The sequence below is a fragment of the Anomaloglossus baeobatrachus genome, chromosome 5 (genome assembly GCF_048569485.1).
Source record: "Anomaloglossus baeobatrachus isolate aAnoBae1 chromosome 5, aAnoBae1.hap1, whole genome shotgun sequence".
In the NCBI taxonomy this organism is placed as follows: domain Eukaryota; kingdom Metazoa; phylum Chordata; class Amphibia; order Anura; family Aromobatidae; genus Anomaloglossus; species Anomaloglossus baeobatrachus.
In genome coordinates this window covers 253,891,568-253,911,536 of record NC_134357.1, presented here as the reverse complement: position 1 = coordinate 253,911,536, position 19,969 = coordinate 253,891,568, and the positions used below count along the sequence as shown (strand labels likewise).

Sequence of the window (19,969 nt, the reverse complement as noted above, 5' to 3'; positions counted from 1 at the left end):
ATGCCGGGCATGGGTGGGATCCGCTAGATGTTTCACGGGTGGTGGTGGCCATGACTGGTGGCGCTCTGTTGACAGTGAAGGGCACATAGCTGGGGATATGCAGGGGTTAACACAGACATGTTACTGTCCCTTCTTTGTAGTGATGTTCTGGCATTTCCTATGGTGTTAATGTGGTGGATGGAGAAAATAGAGCCAGGAGACACTTTAACAGTAAAGAAAAATGAACTTTACTTGATTATCAGCCAAAAAGGGTACACAGCCATACAGTAGATGGAATAACATATTCGGGTTACACAGCTCCACTGACAAGCAGATAGGAACAGATATAGAGAAACAGTCACATGTTAAGTGTGATGACAGCTAGTAAAGTCAGAGCCTATCCTGATGACCAACACAATAGAGTTGCTTCCTCTATCCCATGGCTTTCTCCACCAGACTCTAAAGTTCCAGTTCCCTTTAACCTTCATTATGTACCCATGTTCGTTATGGGGATCCCTCTCCAGGCCCACACTTCTCCTGCGTCCACAGCTTTAAATGTCTGGTATGCTAGGGCACTCTGCTGACCAGGGCATTCTATCTACAAGTCCTCAAAAATCCTACATGTGGCTTCAGGTCACTCCATCCCCATGCAGCCACTAGAGTGGTTAGAAAGCCACGGACCCACTTGGGGGGAGGGGCGACATGACCAAGGGGGAGGTAGGGAGTGATGGGTTAATAGGGACAGTGGTATATGCCTAATATGGCTTTGGGGGATGGTTTTAGCCGGGGAGGAAGAGGAGGAGCAGGGAAAGGGTTAGCTGGGAGAGGAAGGAGTTACCTCCTCTTCTGTTTCCGGACGCCGAACGATCTGCACGTGCACCTCCATGGCAGATCTTCAGGAGCTCCAGCGTCTGATTCAGGCAGCGGTCGCAGCGCACGGGCCCCTGGCAGTGCAGACCCACATCAGGGCTGCCGGGGTTAACCCGTCGGCGCTTGCCCCTCGTCCCCCCAGCAGCGGCGGGCGCCAGTCGCGGCCCCCCCCGCAGGTATTCCCCGGGCGCGGGGGGGGGCGAGGAGGAGATGTAAGAGCCCCTCCAGGGACCCTCCGCAGAGTGCAGCGCAGCAGCAGCGTCTGGCTGCTGCAGAGGCCGGCGGGAGGAATCTTCGTTCCAGCCGCGGCGGTCGGGAGGTGGGAGTGGCCAGCACGGGGCCTGCTTCCGGTCCCGGCCTCCGGGCTGGAGTTACTGAGACTGCAGCGGCTCCAGGCCGGGAGCGCGCTCGGCGCAGGAGAGAGGCCAGCAGATCCCCCTGCAGTCGGCGGGGGGACCGCGGGGCTGCACGTGGCGGTAGGTCCGGCGCCGGGGGGGGGTCTGCGGTGCCTGACCCCGGTGCGGCTGAGAGAAGGAGTGACGGCGGGAGCCCTGCGGCAACCGCCGGGTCACTCAGTACCGCTGTGCAGCCCCCGGATGTGGCAGTCTCCCGTGGGAGCGGGAGGACTCGGCGGATGGAGGCCTGCAATAGCCCAGGAGGGCCAGAGGCGACGACGGCTGAGATCCGGAGCCGGGCGTCTGGTCGTCCGCGCCCAGAGGCCCCTTGCAGTCGGCAGGGGGGCGGGCGCAAGAGGTCGAGGCCCGGGGTGCCGGCGCGGGGGACAGGACGGTCTCCTGGGTTGTCACCCCGGGGCAAGAGATGGAGCGGGGATGACTCTGCCCACGCGGCGGCCCTGTCTGGCGGCCGTGGTGGGGGGGGTGCTGCGGCGGCGCCCCCCGGATGTCGGATGGAAGATGAGGCCAGCGGCGAGGAGGGGGAAGAGGCTTTCGGTTCGGAGGAGTCGGATGGACGACAGACGGAGGACAGCGAGGCGGCGGTCTCGGGAGACGCCGAGCGGCGGTCGGGTGAGACGGCCGCGGAGGCGGCAGGGGCTGCGCTGGCGGGGGGCTTCGGGGGGGGGGGCGGCTGCGGCTACGGCAGCGCCCGCTGGTTTCGCAGTGTGGAGTCAATTGTTGGGGCTGTTGCGGGGGCTGGCGGCGGCTTCGGGAGCGGGGGGGGGAGGGGGCCCAGGCGCCGGTGGCGGCGTGGGTGGGTGCAGCCGGTTTAGGGGCCCCGGCGGCGACGGGGGGTGACGGAGCGGGTGCGAGTAGAGGGGGGGGCGAAGGGGGGAGTGAGACGGGGGGGGGGACAGGAGAAGGAAAAGGAGAAGGAAAAGGAGAAGGAAAAGGAGAAGGAGGATGAGGTGGTGCGCTTAGATGATAGGGCTAAAAGCGAAGTTTATGTTTGTTTTGAGGGCCCGCTGGGGGCCCATTTAAAGAAGGAGGTGCGGGAAAAAATTTGGAAAGGGGAATATGTGGAGATATTTTCTCTGCTTCCCCTGGAGAAATTTAATTTGGATAGGGTTAAGCCGAGTGATTCCAAAAAGGAGAAGGACGAGGAGGAAAAGCGCCGTTATAGGCTTATTCCTCGGACTTTTGCCAACTGGCTACAGGCATTTGCGATTTTGGCGAGCGTGGTCGGGGAGAAGGAGCCGGAGCATTGTTCGGCTTTGTTCGGCTACATGGATGCGATAGGGGAGGCTTATCGAGTTTATGGCGGACTGGCGTGGCTGCGCTACGACGAGCAATTTAGGCAGCGGAAGGCATTGCGGCCAGATATGCGTTGGGACCATAAGGATATTTCCTTATGGATGCGATTGATGTCGGCACCGGCTCAGCCCTTTCGGGGGGGCGCCGGGGGTTCGGGGGGGGCCGGGTCCCCGGCAAGTTTCAAGAAAGGTTTGTGTTGGCAGTACAATGAAGGGCAGTGCAGGTTTGGAGCGGCGTGCCGTTTTAAGCATGAATGCTCCGGATGTGGGGGGGGACATAGCTTGTCCAAATGTTTTAAAAAAGGAAAAGGAAAGGCTGGTGATGGGGCTGGTAAGAGGGACGACGCCGGTGAAGGTAGAAGTGATGGTTCCGTTTTTAAATAGGTATCCGGACAAGGAGGCGGCGGCGTTGTTAAGTTCTGGTTTTTCGGATGGTTTTCATATTCCGTCGGTTGTTAATGCATCGGTTCCGCCGTATCGTAATTTGCGTTCCGCTCGGGATCACCCGGAAGTGGTGGATGAGAAGCTGGAAAGGGAGGTGGCTTTGGGCAGGATGGGCGGCCCTTATGTCGCCCCGCCGTGCGGGAATTTGGTGGTGTCACCGTTGGGGGTGGTACCAAAGAAGGAGCGGAATAAATTTCGGCTGATTCATCATTTGTCTTACCCGGAAGGGTTATCGGTGAATGATGGCATTGCGCCGGAGTTGTCGGCGGTATATTATGTGTCGTTCGATAAGGCGTTGGACATGGTTAGGGCGGCGGGGCGGGGTGCATTGATGGCAAAGGCGGATGTGGAAGCAGCGTTTCGGTTGTTACCGGTTCATCCAGATAGTCAGCATTTGTTGGGTTGCTGGTGGGATGGCAGTTATTATGTTGATCGTTGTTTGCCAATGGGCTGTTCCATTTCGTGTTCGTACTTTGAGGCATTTAGTTCGTTTGTTGAGTGGGTGGTTCGGGACGTGTCCGGGCTTACGTCCATCATTCATTACTTGGATGATTTCCTGTGTGTCGGGCCGGCGGGTTCGATGGTTTGTGCGGGTTTGTTATTTGCGTTGCAAAAAGTTGCGGCCAGTTTCGGGATTCCTTTGGCGCCGGATAAGACGGAAGGCCCGGCGCCGGTGATGTGTTTTCTGGGAATTGAAATTGACACCATTGCTATGGAATGCAGGTTGCCGGCGGAGAAGGTCCGTGATTTGAGGTCCGCAGTGTCAGGGGTAAAAGCGGCGAAGAAGGTGCGGCTTAAGGCGGTGCAGTCTTTGCTTGGAAAATTGAATTTTGCTTGCAGAATTGTGCCAATGGGGAGAGTGTTTGCGAGGCGTTTGGCGACGGCGACGGCCGGGGTACGGTTGCCGGCGCATTTTGTGCGGATCACAAAGGCGATCAGGGACGATTTGGAAGTATGGGATCAATTTTTGCAGCATTTCAACGGCCGGACGCTGGTGATGGAGAGGGTGGCGTCTAACGGGGCGTTGCAGCTGTTTACGGATGCGGCGGGGTCGGCCGGGTTTGGGGCTGTCTTCAGAGGTCATTGGTGTGTCGGGCAGTGGCCACAGGCGTGGCGGGAGAGCGGCTTGGTTAGGAATTTGGCTCTGTTAGAGCTATTCCCCATTGTAGTGGCAGTGGAGCTATGGGGGTCGCACTTTGCCGGAAGGAAAGTGTGTTTTCATTGTGATAACCAGGCGGTGGTGCACGCGATTAACAACTTGTCTGCTAAGTCGGAGCCGGTGGTGGTGTATTTGCGGCATTTAGTGTTGAGATGTCTGCAGTTGAATGTGCAGGTAGTGGCAAGGCACGTTCCGGGTGTTGACAACGAGGTGGCTGATGCTTTGTCTCGTTTTCAGTTCAGCAGGTTTCGGGCGCTGTTGCCGTGGGCGGACGAAGTTGGAGTGGAGTGCCCCGAGGATTTGTGGCATCTGGTGAGGCGGTGATCTCAGACTTGATTCGGAACTCGGTGACCGAGGTGACTTGGTGCCGGTATGCTAAGGTGTGGGCTGAATGGGAGGAGTTGTTGCGTCTGATGTTTGGTGGGGAAAGCGTGGATTACTTGGTGGCTTTGTTGTCATTGGTGAGTACGGATTTTTCAGCCGGGCGATCGGCATCGGCTGTGGCACATCGGGTGTCGGCAGTGGCATTTTGGTTAAAAATGAGAGGGGAGCGTGATGTTTCACAGGATTTTCGGGTTCGTCAGGCTTTGCGGGGTTTTCGCCGTGGCGTACGGGAGAGGGACAAGAGGCGCCCTGTATCGTTTGGTTTGTTAAGACGGATGGTGGGTGGCCTGAGCGGCATTTGTGAGTCTGTGTACGAGACGGTTCTATTTACAACGGCTTTCGGTCTCGCTTTTTATGGGGCGTTCCGGATAGGCGAGCTGGTGAGCCCGTCCAGGGTGACGGGTGGTGGTTTGATGTTTGAGGACGTGCAAGTGAGCAGTAGTCAGGTGGAGTGCCGGATTCGCCGGTCAAAAATGGATCAGCTGGGCCGTGGTAGATTGGTGGTGTTATATGCGGTTCCAGGAGAGGAATTGTGCCCTGTGCGTTTAGTCGAGAGATTTATGGCCGTGAGGGGAGGCTTACCTGGCCCGTTGTTGCGGCATTTGAATGGGTCGTTTTTGTCGAGGTTTCAGTTTGTGGCGGTGCTGCGGCTAAGTCTACGTAACGCGGGGGAGCGCCCGGAGGAATTCGGGTCGCATTCATTCCGAATTGGTGCAGCAACGGAGGCAGCCCGTTGGGGGCTTGGAGATGAGGTGGTAAAGCGTATTGGTAGATGGGAATCTTCTTGTTTTCGGCGGTATGTGAGACCGCAGTTGTTGTAGCATCATGGGACTTTGGTTACGTGCGGAAGGTTTGAGGAAAGGGGTGTTTTTTGATGTGTTGGTGGTTGTGCTGTTATTGGTTTTGATATTTTCGTTTTGTTTTATTTGTTATAGGGAAGTGCCTGATCTGGATCTTGGGGCACTCCTTCGTATTTTGGGGTGCCCGTCGGGCGGAGGTCCGCCCGAATGGTCGACAGCTGGGTTTGGATCGTGTGCAGGCGACTGTTCGATGGATCGGAGTTCGGGGCATGGAGTGGGGCAGGGTGGTCCCGGAATTTCGTTTCCATTGTAAAGTTGAGCGGCCCCCGGATGTGCTGGTATTGCATGTGGGGGGTAATGATCTTGGTGCCAGGGCGTCGCGGGATTTGATCCGAGACATAAAGATTGATTTACTGCAGTTGTGGAAGCGGTATCCTGGTTTGCTGGTCGTATGGTCTGACATAGTGACCAGGTTGGCATGGAGAGGGGCTCGGTCGGTGGAGAAGGTTAATAAGGCCAGGGCCCAGGTGAATAGGGTAGTGGCTAGGTTTGTGACCAGGAATGGTGGGATTGTGGTACGGCACAGGGATTTGGAGCCGGCTGATTGGCGATTTCGGAGGGGTGATGGTGTGCACCTCAACGAGGTCGGTCTGGATTTATGGGCGTTGGGTCTGCAGGATGGTGTGGAGCGTGCTTTTGGTGTGTGGCGGGTCCAGGCCACGTAAGGTGTCACGTGGTCTGTCCTGTGGCGGTGGGGGTAGGTCTGGTCCAGAGGTTTGGAAGTGATTGGTGGCTGGACCGGGAGTCATTGTCTTGGTATGGTGGCTCTCGGTTTCCGGGATGTGGCAGGCACGGGGTTCTGCCAAAGTGTGGGGGTCAATCCGTGGGTGATTGGCACCTCGTCTCTGGGTCGGTGTGTTGCGGCCGGGGACAGGGGGAGTAGTAGTAGTGGACTGGGCCTACCCCGGGGGGTATTGTAAATGTTATTGTCTATTGTTACCGTTATGTGGTTGTTTTGGGTCGCCCGTTGGACGGCGTCCCTAAGGTACTAGTCTGTAAAACAATAGGCAATAAAAAGGCTGCTGTGGCCATTTGAACCAAGTCGCATGCAGTCCGTGTGTTTAATTTTAGAGGATAAGGGGGTTTGGTTACACAGACATCATGACCGGAGAATCCTCCCTCAGCTGGTCAAGAAAGCCACGGACCCACTTGGGGGGAGGGGCGACATGACCAAGGGGGAGGTAGGGAGTGATGGGTTAATAGGGACAGTGGTATATGCCTAATATGGCTTTGGGGGATGGTTTTAGCCGGGGAGGAAGAGGAGGAGCAGGGAAAGGGTTAGCTGGGAGAGGAAGGAGTTACCTCCTCTTCTGTTTCCGGACGCCGAACGATCCCCGCCCACCCTCCCTTTGTGTTGTCATGTGGGAGATGTTTTTGGGTAGTTGGGATACCTTTTGTCACAGTAGCGGTGGGGGTAGGTCTGGTCCAGAGGTTTGGAAGTGATTGGTGGCTGGACCGGGAGTCATTGTCTTGGTATGGTGGCTCTCGGTTTCCGGGATGTGGCAGGCACGGGGTTCTGCCAAAGTGTGGGGGTCAATCCGTGGGTGATTGGCACCTCGTCTCTGGGTCGGTGTGTTGCGGCCGGGGACAGGGGGAGTAGTAGTAGTGGACTGGGCCTACCCCGGGGGGTATTGTAAATGTTATTGTCTATTGTTACCGTTATGTGGTTGTTTTGGGTCGCCCGTTGGACGGCGTCCCTAAGGTACTAGTCTGTAAAACAATAGGCAATAAAAAGGCTGCTGTGGCCATTTGAACCAAGTCGCATGCAGTCCGTGTGTTTAATTTTAGAGGATAAGGGGGTTTGGTTACACAGACATCATGACCGGAGAATCCTCCCTCAGCTGGTCAAGAGTACCCCTACATGTTCTTGGTGATGTGTACTGGCTGAGCTCTAACTGTTCTCTGAAGAAACAATTCTGGATGCAGCCTCTTTTACAAAAAGCTCCACACACCAAGCTTGTTCCCAAGCTGCCAGCTCAGTGGGGAGTGCTAACCTTTTAGTGTCTGTGTGCTGCATCTCTTGTATAAAACAGTGCAAACTTAAAGTACCGAAATCATGTATATAGACATAAAATTCACAATAATGTAATCTCCAACTTTGGTGCATTAAATATTTGACTATGAGACTCCCAACAGTGCATGTACTGCAGCTGCTATATAGTACACATACCATAGCTATAAAGATAGACCTGAAAATCCAAACGTCCAAATATCATGCATTGATCTAATACTGTATAAAATATAGAACAATTAATATGACGTTCTTATTTTAACATTCTGATCGGACAGTTTAAAGCCCATTGCCATGTCATCGCAAAACGTCCCTAACCTAAAAGGTGCAATACCATCTGTCAAACACTGAGGAAGCAGCCACACACCAGCAGGAGGAGCGACCCGGTGCCCTACAGCACTCATGCTGCAAGGCAAAGCCAGCATGTTTCCACCCCACCCCACAGGCTCAGCACCACATTAACAATTGATCTTTATTTTACAGGAGACGGGTAAGGAGAAATACATACAGGATCTGCCCAATCATCTGTCAGCATTCGAAAGGATACTTTCTAACAATTCCAATGGAACCAAATTTCTGGTTGGAGATAAGGTAAATATATTAAAAATAGTAATTAAAGGGGTCGTCCAAGTAGTGGTCTCAATCAGCATGTTACAACAGTGATATAACACTTATACTTACAGTATATATATACAGTCATATATAAAAGTTTGGGCACCCCTATTAATGTTAACCTTTTTTCCTTTATAACAATTTGGGTTTTTGCAACAGCTATTTCAGTTTCATATATCTAATAACTGATGGACTCAGTAATATTTCTGGATTGAAATGAGGTTTATTGTACTAACAGAAAATGTGTAATCCGCATTTAAACAAAATTTGACCGGTGCAAAAGTATGGGCACCTCAACATAAAAGGGACATTAATATTTTGTAGATCCTCTATTTGCAAAAAATAGCCTCTAGTCTCTTACTGTAGCTTTTAATGAGTTCCTGGATGAAGGCATATTTGACCATTCCTGTTTACAAAAAAATTCCAGCTCAGTTAAGTTTGATGGTCGCCGAGCATGACCAGCACGCTACAAATCATCCCACAGATGTTCAATGATATTCAGGTCTGGGGACTGGGATGGTCATTCCGGAACATTGTAATTGTTCCTCTGCATGAATGCCTGAGTAGATTTGGAGCGGTGTTTTGGATCATTGTCTTGCTGAAATATCCATCCCCTGCGTAACTTCAACTTCGTCACTGATTCTTGCACATTATTGTCAAGAATCTGCTGATACTGAGTTGAATCCATGCGACCCTCAACTTTAACAAGATTCCCGGTGCCGACATTGGCCACACAGCCCCAAAGAATGATGGAACCTCCACCAAATTTTACTGTGGGTAGCAAGTGCTTTTCTTGGAATGCCGTGTTTTTTTGCCTCCATGCATAACGCCTTTTTGTATGACCAAACAACTCAATCTTTGTTTCATCAGTCCACAGGTCATTCTTCCAAAATGTAACTGGCTTGTCCAAATGTGCTTTTGCATACCTCAGGCAACTCTGTTTGTGGCGTGCTTGCAGAAACGGCTTCTTTTGCATCACTCTCCCATACAGCTTCTCCTTGTGCAACGTGCGTTGTATTGTTGACCGATGCACATTGACACCATCTGCAGCAAGATGATGCTGCAGGTCTTTGGAGGTGGTCTGTGGATTGTCCTTGTTCTCACCATTCTTCTTCTCTGCCTTTCTGATATTTTTCTTGGCCTGCCACTTCTGGGCTTAACAAGAACTGTACCTGTGTTCTTCCATTTCCTTACTTTTTCCTCACAGTGGAAACTGACAGTTTAAATATCTGAGACAACTTTTTGTATCCTTCCCCTGAACAACTATGTTGAATAATCTTTGTTTTCAGATCATTTGAGAGTTGTTTTGAGGAGCCCATGATGCCACTCTTCATAGGAGATTCAAATAGGAGAACAACTTGCAAAAGGCCACCTTAAATACCTTTTCTCATGATTGGATACACCTGCCTATGAAGTTCAAAGCTCAATGAGGTTACAAAACCAATTTAGTGCTTTAGTAAGTCAGTAAAAAGTAGTTAGGAGTGTTCAAATCAAGAAATTGATAAGGGTGCCCATACTTTTGCACCGGTCAAATTTTGATTAAATGCGGACTGCACATTTTCTGTTAGTACAATAAACCTCATTTCAATCCAGAACTATTACTGAGTCCATCATTTATTAGATATATGAAACTGAAATAGCTGTTGCAAAAACCCAAATTGTTATAAAGAAAAAAGGTTAACATTGATAGGGGTGCCCAAACTTTTCCATATGACTGTATATATATATATATATATATATATATATATATATATATATATCCAATCCTCCTTGGTTACGGATCCTTGTCCTTTGGTGTTGCTAAGAGCTGAGCCAGTCAAAATCCTAGGAACACTTTACACCATACCCACCAGACACACCATTAGGGGGCCTGAAGGGAATAGGGCCGCCCGCTTGGGAGGTTGCTAGGGGAAAGTGAAAAAGTGAGAGGAGTGTTGTGTTATATTGGAGGTGAAAGAGAGAGGAGGTTAGGAGCAGGGCTCCTTGAGTCTACTAGGTGGCAGACGTTGGTCTGGGCCTGGTAGGAGCTGGAACCCCGGTTGCAGGGGATCGTGTCAAAGGGCATGGACTGCCAAGGAGGGCAGCCGGTGGCCTTAAGCCATCTCCAGGCAGGGGCCAGTGAACGACGGGGTACGTGGACCCTAGACCGGGAAGTAGCTTCAAGCGTCCTGTTAATTTACCCGACGGGGGTGAAGTCTTCAAGATTCATCCCACACCCGCTCCAAAATCGGAGTACTAGTGCAACGAGGGGATAGGACTTTTCCCAAACACAGTCCACCAAATCCCAAGCGTTAATCCTGAGAGCAAACTCACTCCGTTGGCCATATGGGTGAGCGGGACCCGATTAGTTTCAGACTATAGGGTCCAACCGTGAGAAGGTGCCAAGGAAAAGGTCACAGGCTAACAAGCAACACCAAGGGCACGGATCCAAGCGTGCTCTTGCCTGGCTGCAGTGGTGCTCAGAATTCTGGTTTACAAGTTGTGAGTACGCTGAAACCCTTCCTTTTCCCAATGGCACCCCTGCACTATCACCACCGGGCCCCGGGGCACAACCCCCTACCCACGGAGGGGTTAAACACCTTACTGCCATACTACCGCCACCTGGCTCCCCCTCAACAGCAGTGGTGGTACTCCACCTTACCACGCACCGTGGGTGGCGTCACAAACTTCTAACTCCCCTGTACATACTCCCTTTTTTCAAACTAGAGTGTCCGCACGAACCCCTGGGTTCGGAGACCCCTCGAGCCACCGCGGTTCCAGATCCGAGCGGCTCGGCCGCTGACACAGGGGCGGTACATATACCTCATGAATGTCTACACATGTATAGTAGGAGTTCATCATTAAGAGGGCTATTGGAGCTAAAGAAAATGTTACAGCGTTTTAGCAAAATTTCAAGAGGCACAGTAAGTAACCCTGCTGTCCCTATGCTATGCTGCACTCAGACAGGTCACTGCAAACCTGGTGAAAGACTCTGCCTATAAAGGGTTGTAAAGTGGATCACATTGCAAAATGCTTCTAAAAACTTGTTTTCAAGTATGGAAGAATTTACCTGCCACCTCTACAATCTATCAGAGGTGGCTGATATCCTAGGCAAGGAGCGAAAACTTTCAAGCTATTTTCTGTACAGATGGATCTGGCTAGCTTCAGTGCTCCTGCCCCCCTCCAATGCTACTGAGGTAAAAGTCCCCCTGCCTGTGTGCCGCCCTGGCAAAACCAGGGTGTCACAGAGGTCTGCATCAATCTGTTTGGTGCAGATCTCACTCTGCCTTGGGGAGTTTCCCACAGAGATACACACCAGCCAATCAGGCCCTACTCACCCCCTCCCCAGGAAAAAGGGAGGGGGCGAGAGGAGCTTAGAAAGGGCAGAGTAGAGTTTGAGCTATAGTCAGTCTGCAGGAGGAGGGAAGTCTGGAAGCAGCTCCTGTGTGGAGCTAGGAAAAGATGCAGTAAGGGCTTCAGGAATAGGCCAGCCGCTTGTGGGACCCGAAGTGGACCGGGAGAGGGTAGTGGCCCCCCGGTGCCGACTGTCGGGACCCAGTCTGGACATGTGTACGAAGCAGACACAGACCTCAGGCAGGAGAAGAGCACCTGAATTACACACACGGGTGTGGGACCCGTCCTCACAGCATCCGTGGGCACCAGTTACCAGCAACTTAGTTAATTCCTGGACTCATGTCAGTTATTGCTTTATACTGTGAGTACTCCTGCATCACCTGGTCCAAGCCGTGGACTGCACCTGTCACTCCCCAATCCATTACACCGGGGTCCTGGGACATCAATACCCTACCCGTGGAAGGAAAATCACCACCTTGCTGCCCATCACCATCCCTGGGATCCTCTGACCGGCAGCGGCGGTGTTCCATTACCTCACCGCACACCACGGGTGGCGTCATGGATCATAGACTTACAAATTTCCCTTACATAATCCCCTTTTTGTTGTGGAGTCTGGGATCACAGACCGGGTCACGCCACCGTGATACCTACAGAAGTGACCCCTTGGCCTGGATCTGAGTACCCCCTATCCCTGGGCGACACACCTGCAGCATTCGAGAGCGCACAGTTCAGGCCATGCTGATTGTCTGCAATATTAATCTTCAGGAGTATTCGACCCTGATGGCAAATAGGAAAGCAGGAGGCCAAAAAAACATGCGCTGCTATAGAAATCTAGCCCCTTTAAAGAGCAAGAGTAAGGGTATTGTGGGAAAAATATATTCAGTGATTGGAGGATCTCAGTAGGATTTGTGTTCAGGGTCGGTTTGGGACTTTTTTGATAAAAGACAAAACAATTACCTTCCCACTAATTTGTTGTTTGTAAAGCTGGTGTCACACTAAACGACAGCGACAACGACGTCGCTGTTACGTCACCATTTTCGGTGACGTAACAGCGACCTTGTAAGTCGCTGTTATGATCGCTGCTTAGCTGTCAAACACAGCAGAAGCAGCGATCATAAGGTCGCTGTGCTACATGTTCAGAGAGCAGGGAGCCGCGCTTAGCGCTGGCTCCTTGCTCTCCTGCAGCACACATCGGGTTAATTAACCCGATGTGTGCTGCAGCTACATGTCACAGTTCAGAGAGCAGGGAGCCGCGCTTAGCGCTGGCTCCTTGCTCTCCTGCAGCACACATCGGGTTAATTAACCCGATGTGTGCTGCAGCTACATGTCACAGTGCAGAGAGCAGGGAGCCGCGCGCACTGCTTAGCGCTGGCTCCTTGCTCTCCTTGCTACAGTATGCATCGGGTTAATTACCCGATGCATACTGCAGCCACATGTCACAGTGCAGGAGCCGGCACTGGCAGCAAGAGCGGAGGCTGGTAACCAGCGTAAACATCGGGTAACCAGGGAAAGGGCTTCCCTTGGTTACCCGATGTTTACGCTGGTTACAGCTTACCGCAGCTGCCAGTGCCGGCTCCTGATCGCTTCATTTCGTCGCTCTCTCGCTGTCACACACAGCGATGTGTGTGTCACAGCGGGAGAGTGACGACCAAAAAATGAAGCTGGACATTCAGCAACGACCGGCGACCTCACAGCAGGGGCCAGGTCGTTGCTGGATGTCACACACAGCGACAGCGACGGGACGTCGCTGCAACGTCACAGAAAATGGTGACGTAGCAGCGACGTCGTTGTCGTCGTCGTTATGTGTGACACCAGCTTAAGGCATGCACAATTACAGCAGTAATGCAGATAAGAGGGGCAGGAGGGTACAGGTGGACTAAGCTTACCTTGAGAGATTAGCAGTAAGGGTGGGAAGGTAATGCTAGTGTAGCGCCCCTGACCCATTCAGGGCACTACAGGGAACTGCATCATCTTGGGGATGCAGGACCTATCCCCTGGGACCTGGAGTACCAGTGCCGATACCACCAAAGCACAACCAAAATCCTAGTTCTCCACTCTACACAGGGCATAGAGGTGTAACCATGTAAGGGGATGGTACCATGGAAAGGAACGAGTCCCTGGGATTAGCCAGCCTAGTGGGAGGGGTCAGCAGTCAGTAGAGAGTCTAGAGAGTGTGGCACAAAGGAGAGCTGTGCGGACGTGCCTGAGCTGGGTCCGTGCAGAGGTGACCCGGGGGCACAGGAGAGTGGTCTCCAGGTCAGGTATGGGAGATACCGCTGGGATCGGAGCATGCACGGGGTGCAGGGCCCTAGATCAGGTGCCAGTTCTTCACGGCTTGATAAATACCTGCCCGGTGAGGACACCTTCACGGACTTCACCGAACCAAATAATCCGAGGGCATCAGCAGTAAACTATTATCGGGGTCCGGACGCTTACCTCCCCACAGGATCCGCACTGCCTGCCGTACGGAAAAGCAGGCTGTACCCCAAAAGGGACAGTCAGGCCCCAAACGCTCCTCGCTACAGGGACCCAACCAACAGAGAGTTCCTGGGACAAAGCAACCTGGGTCACTACATTGGCACTGATACTCCAAGGGACCTGAACCAGCAACCCGGGGGTCCAAGTGAGTAGATGTGAAGCCCCACAGGTGTTGTGTCGGTGCATTACCTTCAGGGACTCCACTCGGCTGGATCTTGTCACAGGTAGGGAATCTTCTATTTGTCGTGACGCCACTCTCAGTATTGCGGTCAGTGGGGACCGCCACTGCAGGTTGAGGGACGCCTGGGGCTGATGGTGAGTGCAGTTAGTTGGAATAGCCTCCTGAGAGTGAGGCAAGCCCCAGGGCCCTGTGTAGGTGCGTAGTACCACAAGGCGCAGAATAACTCCACACACGCAGGATGTCTTTCAGGGATTTTACTCACTTCAGATGGCAGGGTGAGTAACCCGGGCGTAGCTGGGATGAACCAGGCGGGAACCAGGTATCCTTCAGGCTGACTTCTGATGGTGACTACCAACTCGCCTTCCTTAGCCCTTGGTGGTTTGGGGTAACCCCGACTTTTAGTCCCTATGGGGGTCACCCAGGGAAGTTGCTGAAGCCTCTCTCCCCTTCGTTTGCCGTTTGCTTGTTGCCTGGGCCAGATCACTCCAGCTGCTTGCCTCCTGTGAACTGTGGGCCCTAACTGTGGCTACGTGGCTGCGGCTTTTAGGTGTTGTGGTGTGGGCTTTGAGGGCCCCACAACGGCAGGTTTAGCAGGGAAAGGTGGATCTATCCCCGCTCCGGGATCTGCCGCCCGTTTGGGCCTGGTACTCCCTAGCAGTCTCCTTACTTTCCACTCGATGCTCTCTCTTTAGCTGGAGATGGGTTTCGGGTAGCCCTCCTAGGTGACCGTTCTCCCCCGTCGGTAGCCACTGCGCGGACGCTGTCAGACTACAGCAGCCCAGGGGAAGGGGTCAGCTCCTCTCGGAGCTCCCTGGACTCTGCTCTGAACCGGCTCACATCTGGGACCTTCACTGCTGCTCCTGTCAGAGCTTCACTTTCCTGCTCCTCACTCCTCCACACTCTGCTGCAGACTGTTTACTCCTCCTTCTCTTTTCCCTTTTGTGCCTGCCTACGCCACCTAGCAACCAGATTCTCTTACCACACCCCTTGAGAGGAGATGGAGGCTTTTGGCCCCCTCCACTATTCCAGTGGAGGTGAAGGCTTTTCCCCCTCCTGGGATCCCCAGGGGTCCTCTCAAAGGTACATGTGTGAGACCTGATCACTATGCGCCTGTGTAGTCACACCTCGGTCAGCCTTCTGGATTACCTGTATTGTACTGTCCCCAGCATGGGTGCAGTACTCAGTGGTGCCTGACCAGGTCAGGGGCGCCACATTCCCCCTTAGTTATCACCAGCACGTCCTCGGGCTGCAAGACAACATTTTAAAATGCATAAAACATTAAAACATGTAAAACATTTTTTAAAAGCACCAGGTACCATACATCACCACCCTCCACCCACAAGTCCGTTAACCCACCCAAAACCCTCTCACGTTGGCCGCGCCTTCAGCCACTTCTGGCAGGATGTAGAGGCGGCTTTCATGGGCTGGTGGTTTCAGGGTATACCTGGCCTGGTGGATCCGCGCCTTCAGCCTCTTCTGGCAGGATGTAGAGGCGGCCTCCACAGTTGGTGCTGACCAGGTACCCTCTTTGTGGTGGAGAGCCAGGCCCCATAAACAGGCATGCTTTCTGGTTGCAGGTAAGCCAAGGCCCTATATACGGACGTGCCCCCTGGTTGCAGACGAGCCAAGCCCCTAAACAGGCTGACTCCGGTGGTGGTGGTGCCCTCTGGTGTAACTATTTACACTGCGAGAGTTTGTGGCTATAGCCAGTTCATAGCCTTAAGGTTTATTTCTCACATCAGTTTATGTGGGCACATTCTTAAACTTGTAAAACGTTGCAAAACAAACTTTTCAAACTGGTAACTTGCTTTACTTTACATGAACTTATGCAGACTCCTCTTCACCAGGGCTTGGGCCTGTAGGGCTGCGGCACCTGCTGCTTCCTTGACCTTTTTCTTCATCTGTGGTAGTCTCATCAGTAGGTCCTTTGTCTTTTCTTTCTTTATCGCTGTCTTTCCTTTCTTCTTCTTTAGGACATGGTGCTACATCTAGCGCATACCACCCTCTTTCTCCTTGATGCATGGTAAATTGTACGGAGTCTCCCATCTTTAAGTTTCTTCCAGGATGTCCTCTGGGCAAATGAGCTCTAACGTCTCTTCTATTGACTAAGATACCTTCCTTTATACCAGGTGCAACGATGAATCCGTATCCTGACTTCAGGCTAAAGTCTTCCACAATTCCTCTACAAAGGGGACCTCTGACCTGTGCTTTGGCTCTTCTCAGGAACCGTTTTTCTTCTAGGTCTCTGGCCGTTATGTCATCTCTTTGCTCTGGGGATGGCGGTGCAGGGAAAGACTGGGTTCTGCTACGGCGCCGTGTCTTGCGGACTGGATTCTGCGAGGTACAGCTTACCAGCTCCCAGGTGAGGCTTTTGGGTAAATCTTCTTCCGCAGACGGTGTCAGGTCTTCTTCATCCCAGCGGGAATAGGGCAACATCTCCGGCTCTGGGCATGGATCCACTGTTGGTATCTCCTGAGTCAGCTCCTCAGCTTCCTGGCCTCCCCTCCCCCTTAGTGCTTCTGAGCACTCCTTTGGTGGCAGTGCTGGGGATGGACTTTCTTCAGCAGGCCCAGGCGGGGGACTCTTTGGCGTAGTTGCTGCAGGGGTTGCCGGAATCCTCTTGGGGGTGTGCGGAGGGAGCATGTACTGATCCACCATCTCCTGTGGGAACTTGGCCTCCATGTCAGCCTTCAGCTGCCAGTATGCAGGGTCCTCCCCCAGCGTGGGCTTCCTAGCAGGGACCTCCTTGGACTGGGGAGCAGTGTCTGCTCTGGCCTTGCAGGCCGGGGAAAATGGTGATGCAATCTTATCTTGGCGGGCCGCGCCCGGCATGGCGGCGGCCTGGTCTTGGCGGGCCGCGCCTGGCATGGCGGCGGCCTGGTCTTGGCGGGCCGCGCCTGGCATGGCGGCGGCCTGGATGGGCGTTTCTGGCGCAGCTTGGATCGGCGTCGCAGCTGCGATGGGGTCTTTGCAGGCTGGGCTGGGCGTCGTTGCCTCGATCGGAGCTTGGCGGGCCGCACCTGACGGGGCTGCGGCCTGGTTCAGCACCTCACTTGCGGCGCGGACGAGCGTTGCTGCTGCGGTGGGGTCTCGGCGGGCCGGGCCTAACAAGGCGGCGGCCTGGGTCAGCGTCACACCTGCGGCGTGGATGAGGGTCGCGGTGGCTGCCGGTTCTCTGCGGGCCGGACTGGGCGTTGCTGCAGGGACCGGGTCTTGGTGGGCCGAGCAGGGCATCGCTGCGGCGGCCGGGGCTTGGCGGGCCGCACCTGGCGTGGTTGCGGCCTGGCTCAGCGTCGCCGCGCCGGGCGCCTCTTCAGGGACTGCGGGCGTGGTAGCAGGGGTCGGGGCACTCGCGCCGGCAGGAGCATCATTGGACTCACCCATCGGTGGCAGCATCGGGGTCTGAGTCGTCACCGCCCGGTCTGGCACTCGGCGCGCGGCTCTCCCCTCATAGGCCTGAACCGCCGCGGTCATCCACAGAAACTCCGTCCGTCCCTCTCTAATCAGCCTTCCGACCCTGGCCTCCAGTTGATCGCAGAACTCGGCGAGCTCCCGGCACCACCAGGCAGCGGAGCCTGGCTCTGGGTCTCTGCATTCAGACGCCATTTTCTCTAACAAACTGCTGGCTTCTTTTCCGTTCCGCCGTCTCTGGACGCTTCCGCTCTCTTCACAAGCGAGGTCAGAACTCTGCAGGGGATCTCTGGGTAGCCACACCTCTTCGTGGGCGGTAACTTCTCCCAGCGCGGGCTGCTGTTGTTTTTCAGCGCGCTTTTCATGGTGGCAATATGGCGGCGCTTCCAATTTTTCAAGCGGACCGCCCAGGCACATGGTCACCTGTCTGAACAGGTCTAGTCCTTATCCTGTTCGTGACGCCAGATGTGAAGCCCCACAGGTGTTGTGTCGGTGCATTACCTTCAGGGACTCCACTCGGCTGGATCTTGTCACAGGTAGGGAATCTTCTATTTGTCGTGACGCCACTCTCAGTATTGCGGTCAGTGGGGACCGCCACTGCAGGTTGAGGGACGCCTGGGGCTGATGGTGAGTGCAGTTAGTTGGAATAGCCTCCTGAGAGTGAGGCAAGCCCCAGGGCCCTGTGTAGGTGCGTAGTACCACAAGGCGCAGAATAACTCCACACACGCAGGATGTCTTTCAGGGATTTTACTCACTTCAGATGGCAGGGTGAGTAACCCGGGCGTAGCTGGGATGAACCAGGCGGGAACCAGGTATCCTTCAGGCTGACTTCTGATGGTGACTACCAACTCGCCTTCCTTAGCCCTTGGTGGTTTGGGGTAACCCCGACTTTTAGTCCCTATGGGGGTCACCCAGGGAAGTTGCTGAAGCCTCTCTCCCCTTCGTTTGCCGTTTGCTTGTTGCCTGGGCCAGATCACTCCAGCTGCTTGCCTCCTGTGAACTGTGGGCCCTAACTGTGGCTACGTGGCTGCGGCTTTTAGGTGTTGTGGTGTGGGCTTTGAGGGCCCCACACCGGCAGGTTTAGCAGGGAAAGGTGGATCTATCCCCGCTCCGGGATCTGCCGCCCGTTTGGGCCTGGTACTCCCTAGCAGTCTCCTTACTTCCCACTCGATGCTCTCTCTTTAGCTGGAGATGGGTTTCGGGTAGCCCTCCTAGGTGACCGTTCTCCCCCGTCGGTAGCCACTGCGCGGACGCTGTCAGACTACAGCAGCCCAGGGGAAGGGGTCAGCTCCTCTCGGAGCTCCCTGGACTCTGCTCTGAACCGGCTCACATCTGGGACCTTCACTGCTGCTCCTGTCAGAGCTTCACTTTCCTGCTCCTCACTCCTCCACACTCTGCTGCAGACTGTTTACTCCTCCTTCTCTTTTCCCTTTTGTGCCTGCCTACGCCACCTAGCAACCAGATTCTCTTACCACACCCCTTGAGAGGAGATGGAGGCTTTTGGCCCCCTCCACTATTCCAGTGGAGGTGAAGGCTTTTCCCCCTCCTGGGATCCCCAGGGGTCCTCTCAAAGGTACATGTGTGAGACCTGATCACTATGCGCCTGTGTAGTCACACCTCGGTCAGCCTTCTGGATTACCTGTATTGTACTGTCCCCAGCATGGGTGCAGTACTCAGTGGTGCCTGACCAGGTCAGGGGCGCCACATAGACACTGTTAAAGACAACCTGGTGTGGTCTCCGTTATTATCCCTCATCATCTACCAGGCATGGCTCTACCTGCGGAGGGCCTAACATCATTGCTGCAATCACCACCAGCTCTGGAAGTACCCACATTTAGCAGCGGCGGTTCTCTATCCGTAACCGCAACCTGCAGGTGGCGTCACAGAACATTAACTCTTATCTCCCCTGTAAATACCCCCTTTTTACAAAAAGAAGCCCCGCGGCACGGGACCGGGCAATGACCACCAGAGTGACATTCCCATCTGTTACCACCCGGGACCGAGTACCCCATTCCCTGGGCGCGACACTAGTTAAGAAGCGCAATGTCTTTTTGTGATTGGGATATGGAATCAGAATTAATGTTATCTCTCATTTTTATTACAGATCTCATTCGCTGACTACAACCTGTTGGACACCCTTCATTGTCATCTTGACCTAGATCCAAAATGTTTAGCCTCATTCCCTCTGCTCTCTGACTATGAAGAACGTATTGCCTCCCGGCCAAAACTCAGCCAGTACTTGAAATCTGAGAAGCGTAATAAGAGACCCATCACCCCGAAACATAAATAAGCCTCGTTTATTATAACTGTAAATACACATTCATGTAGAAGATGGCTGTAAAGTCTTTGTATTAAAGGCAATCTGTCACCAGGATTTCACCCGTAAAACTATTTACCTGTGCATGTAGCTTTTTCACAGACAAATCTAGCTCTATCTTTACTTGGTGAGTCAGTTTCTCCATTACTGAGATGTCAATGTTTGAATTGATATGGAAATGAGAGTGTGGATCTGAAACCTCTGTCACTCCAGCTCTATTTC

General features: G+C 53.7%; 1 protein-coding gene across 1 annotated transcript in view; it reads left to right on the top strand.

Annotated features, from left to right (window-relative positions):
- The window catches only part of LOC142312723 (glutathione S-transferase P 1-like), a 116,368-nt gene extending 96,648 nt beyond the window's left edge, over positions 1 to 19,720 (top strand). Inside the window, exons 5-6 of the mRNA XM_075351712.1 lie at positions 7,899 to 8,006; positions 19,535 to 19,720. Coding sequence (XP_075207827.1) covers positions 7,899 to 8,006; positions 19,535 to 19,720 — 294 coding nt within the window. The remainder of the gene's footprint in view (positions 1 to 7,898; positions 8,007 to 19,534) is intronic.
- Positions 19,721 to 19,969: the final 249 nt, after the last annotated feature.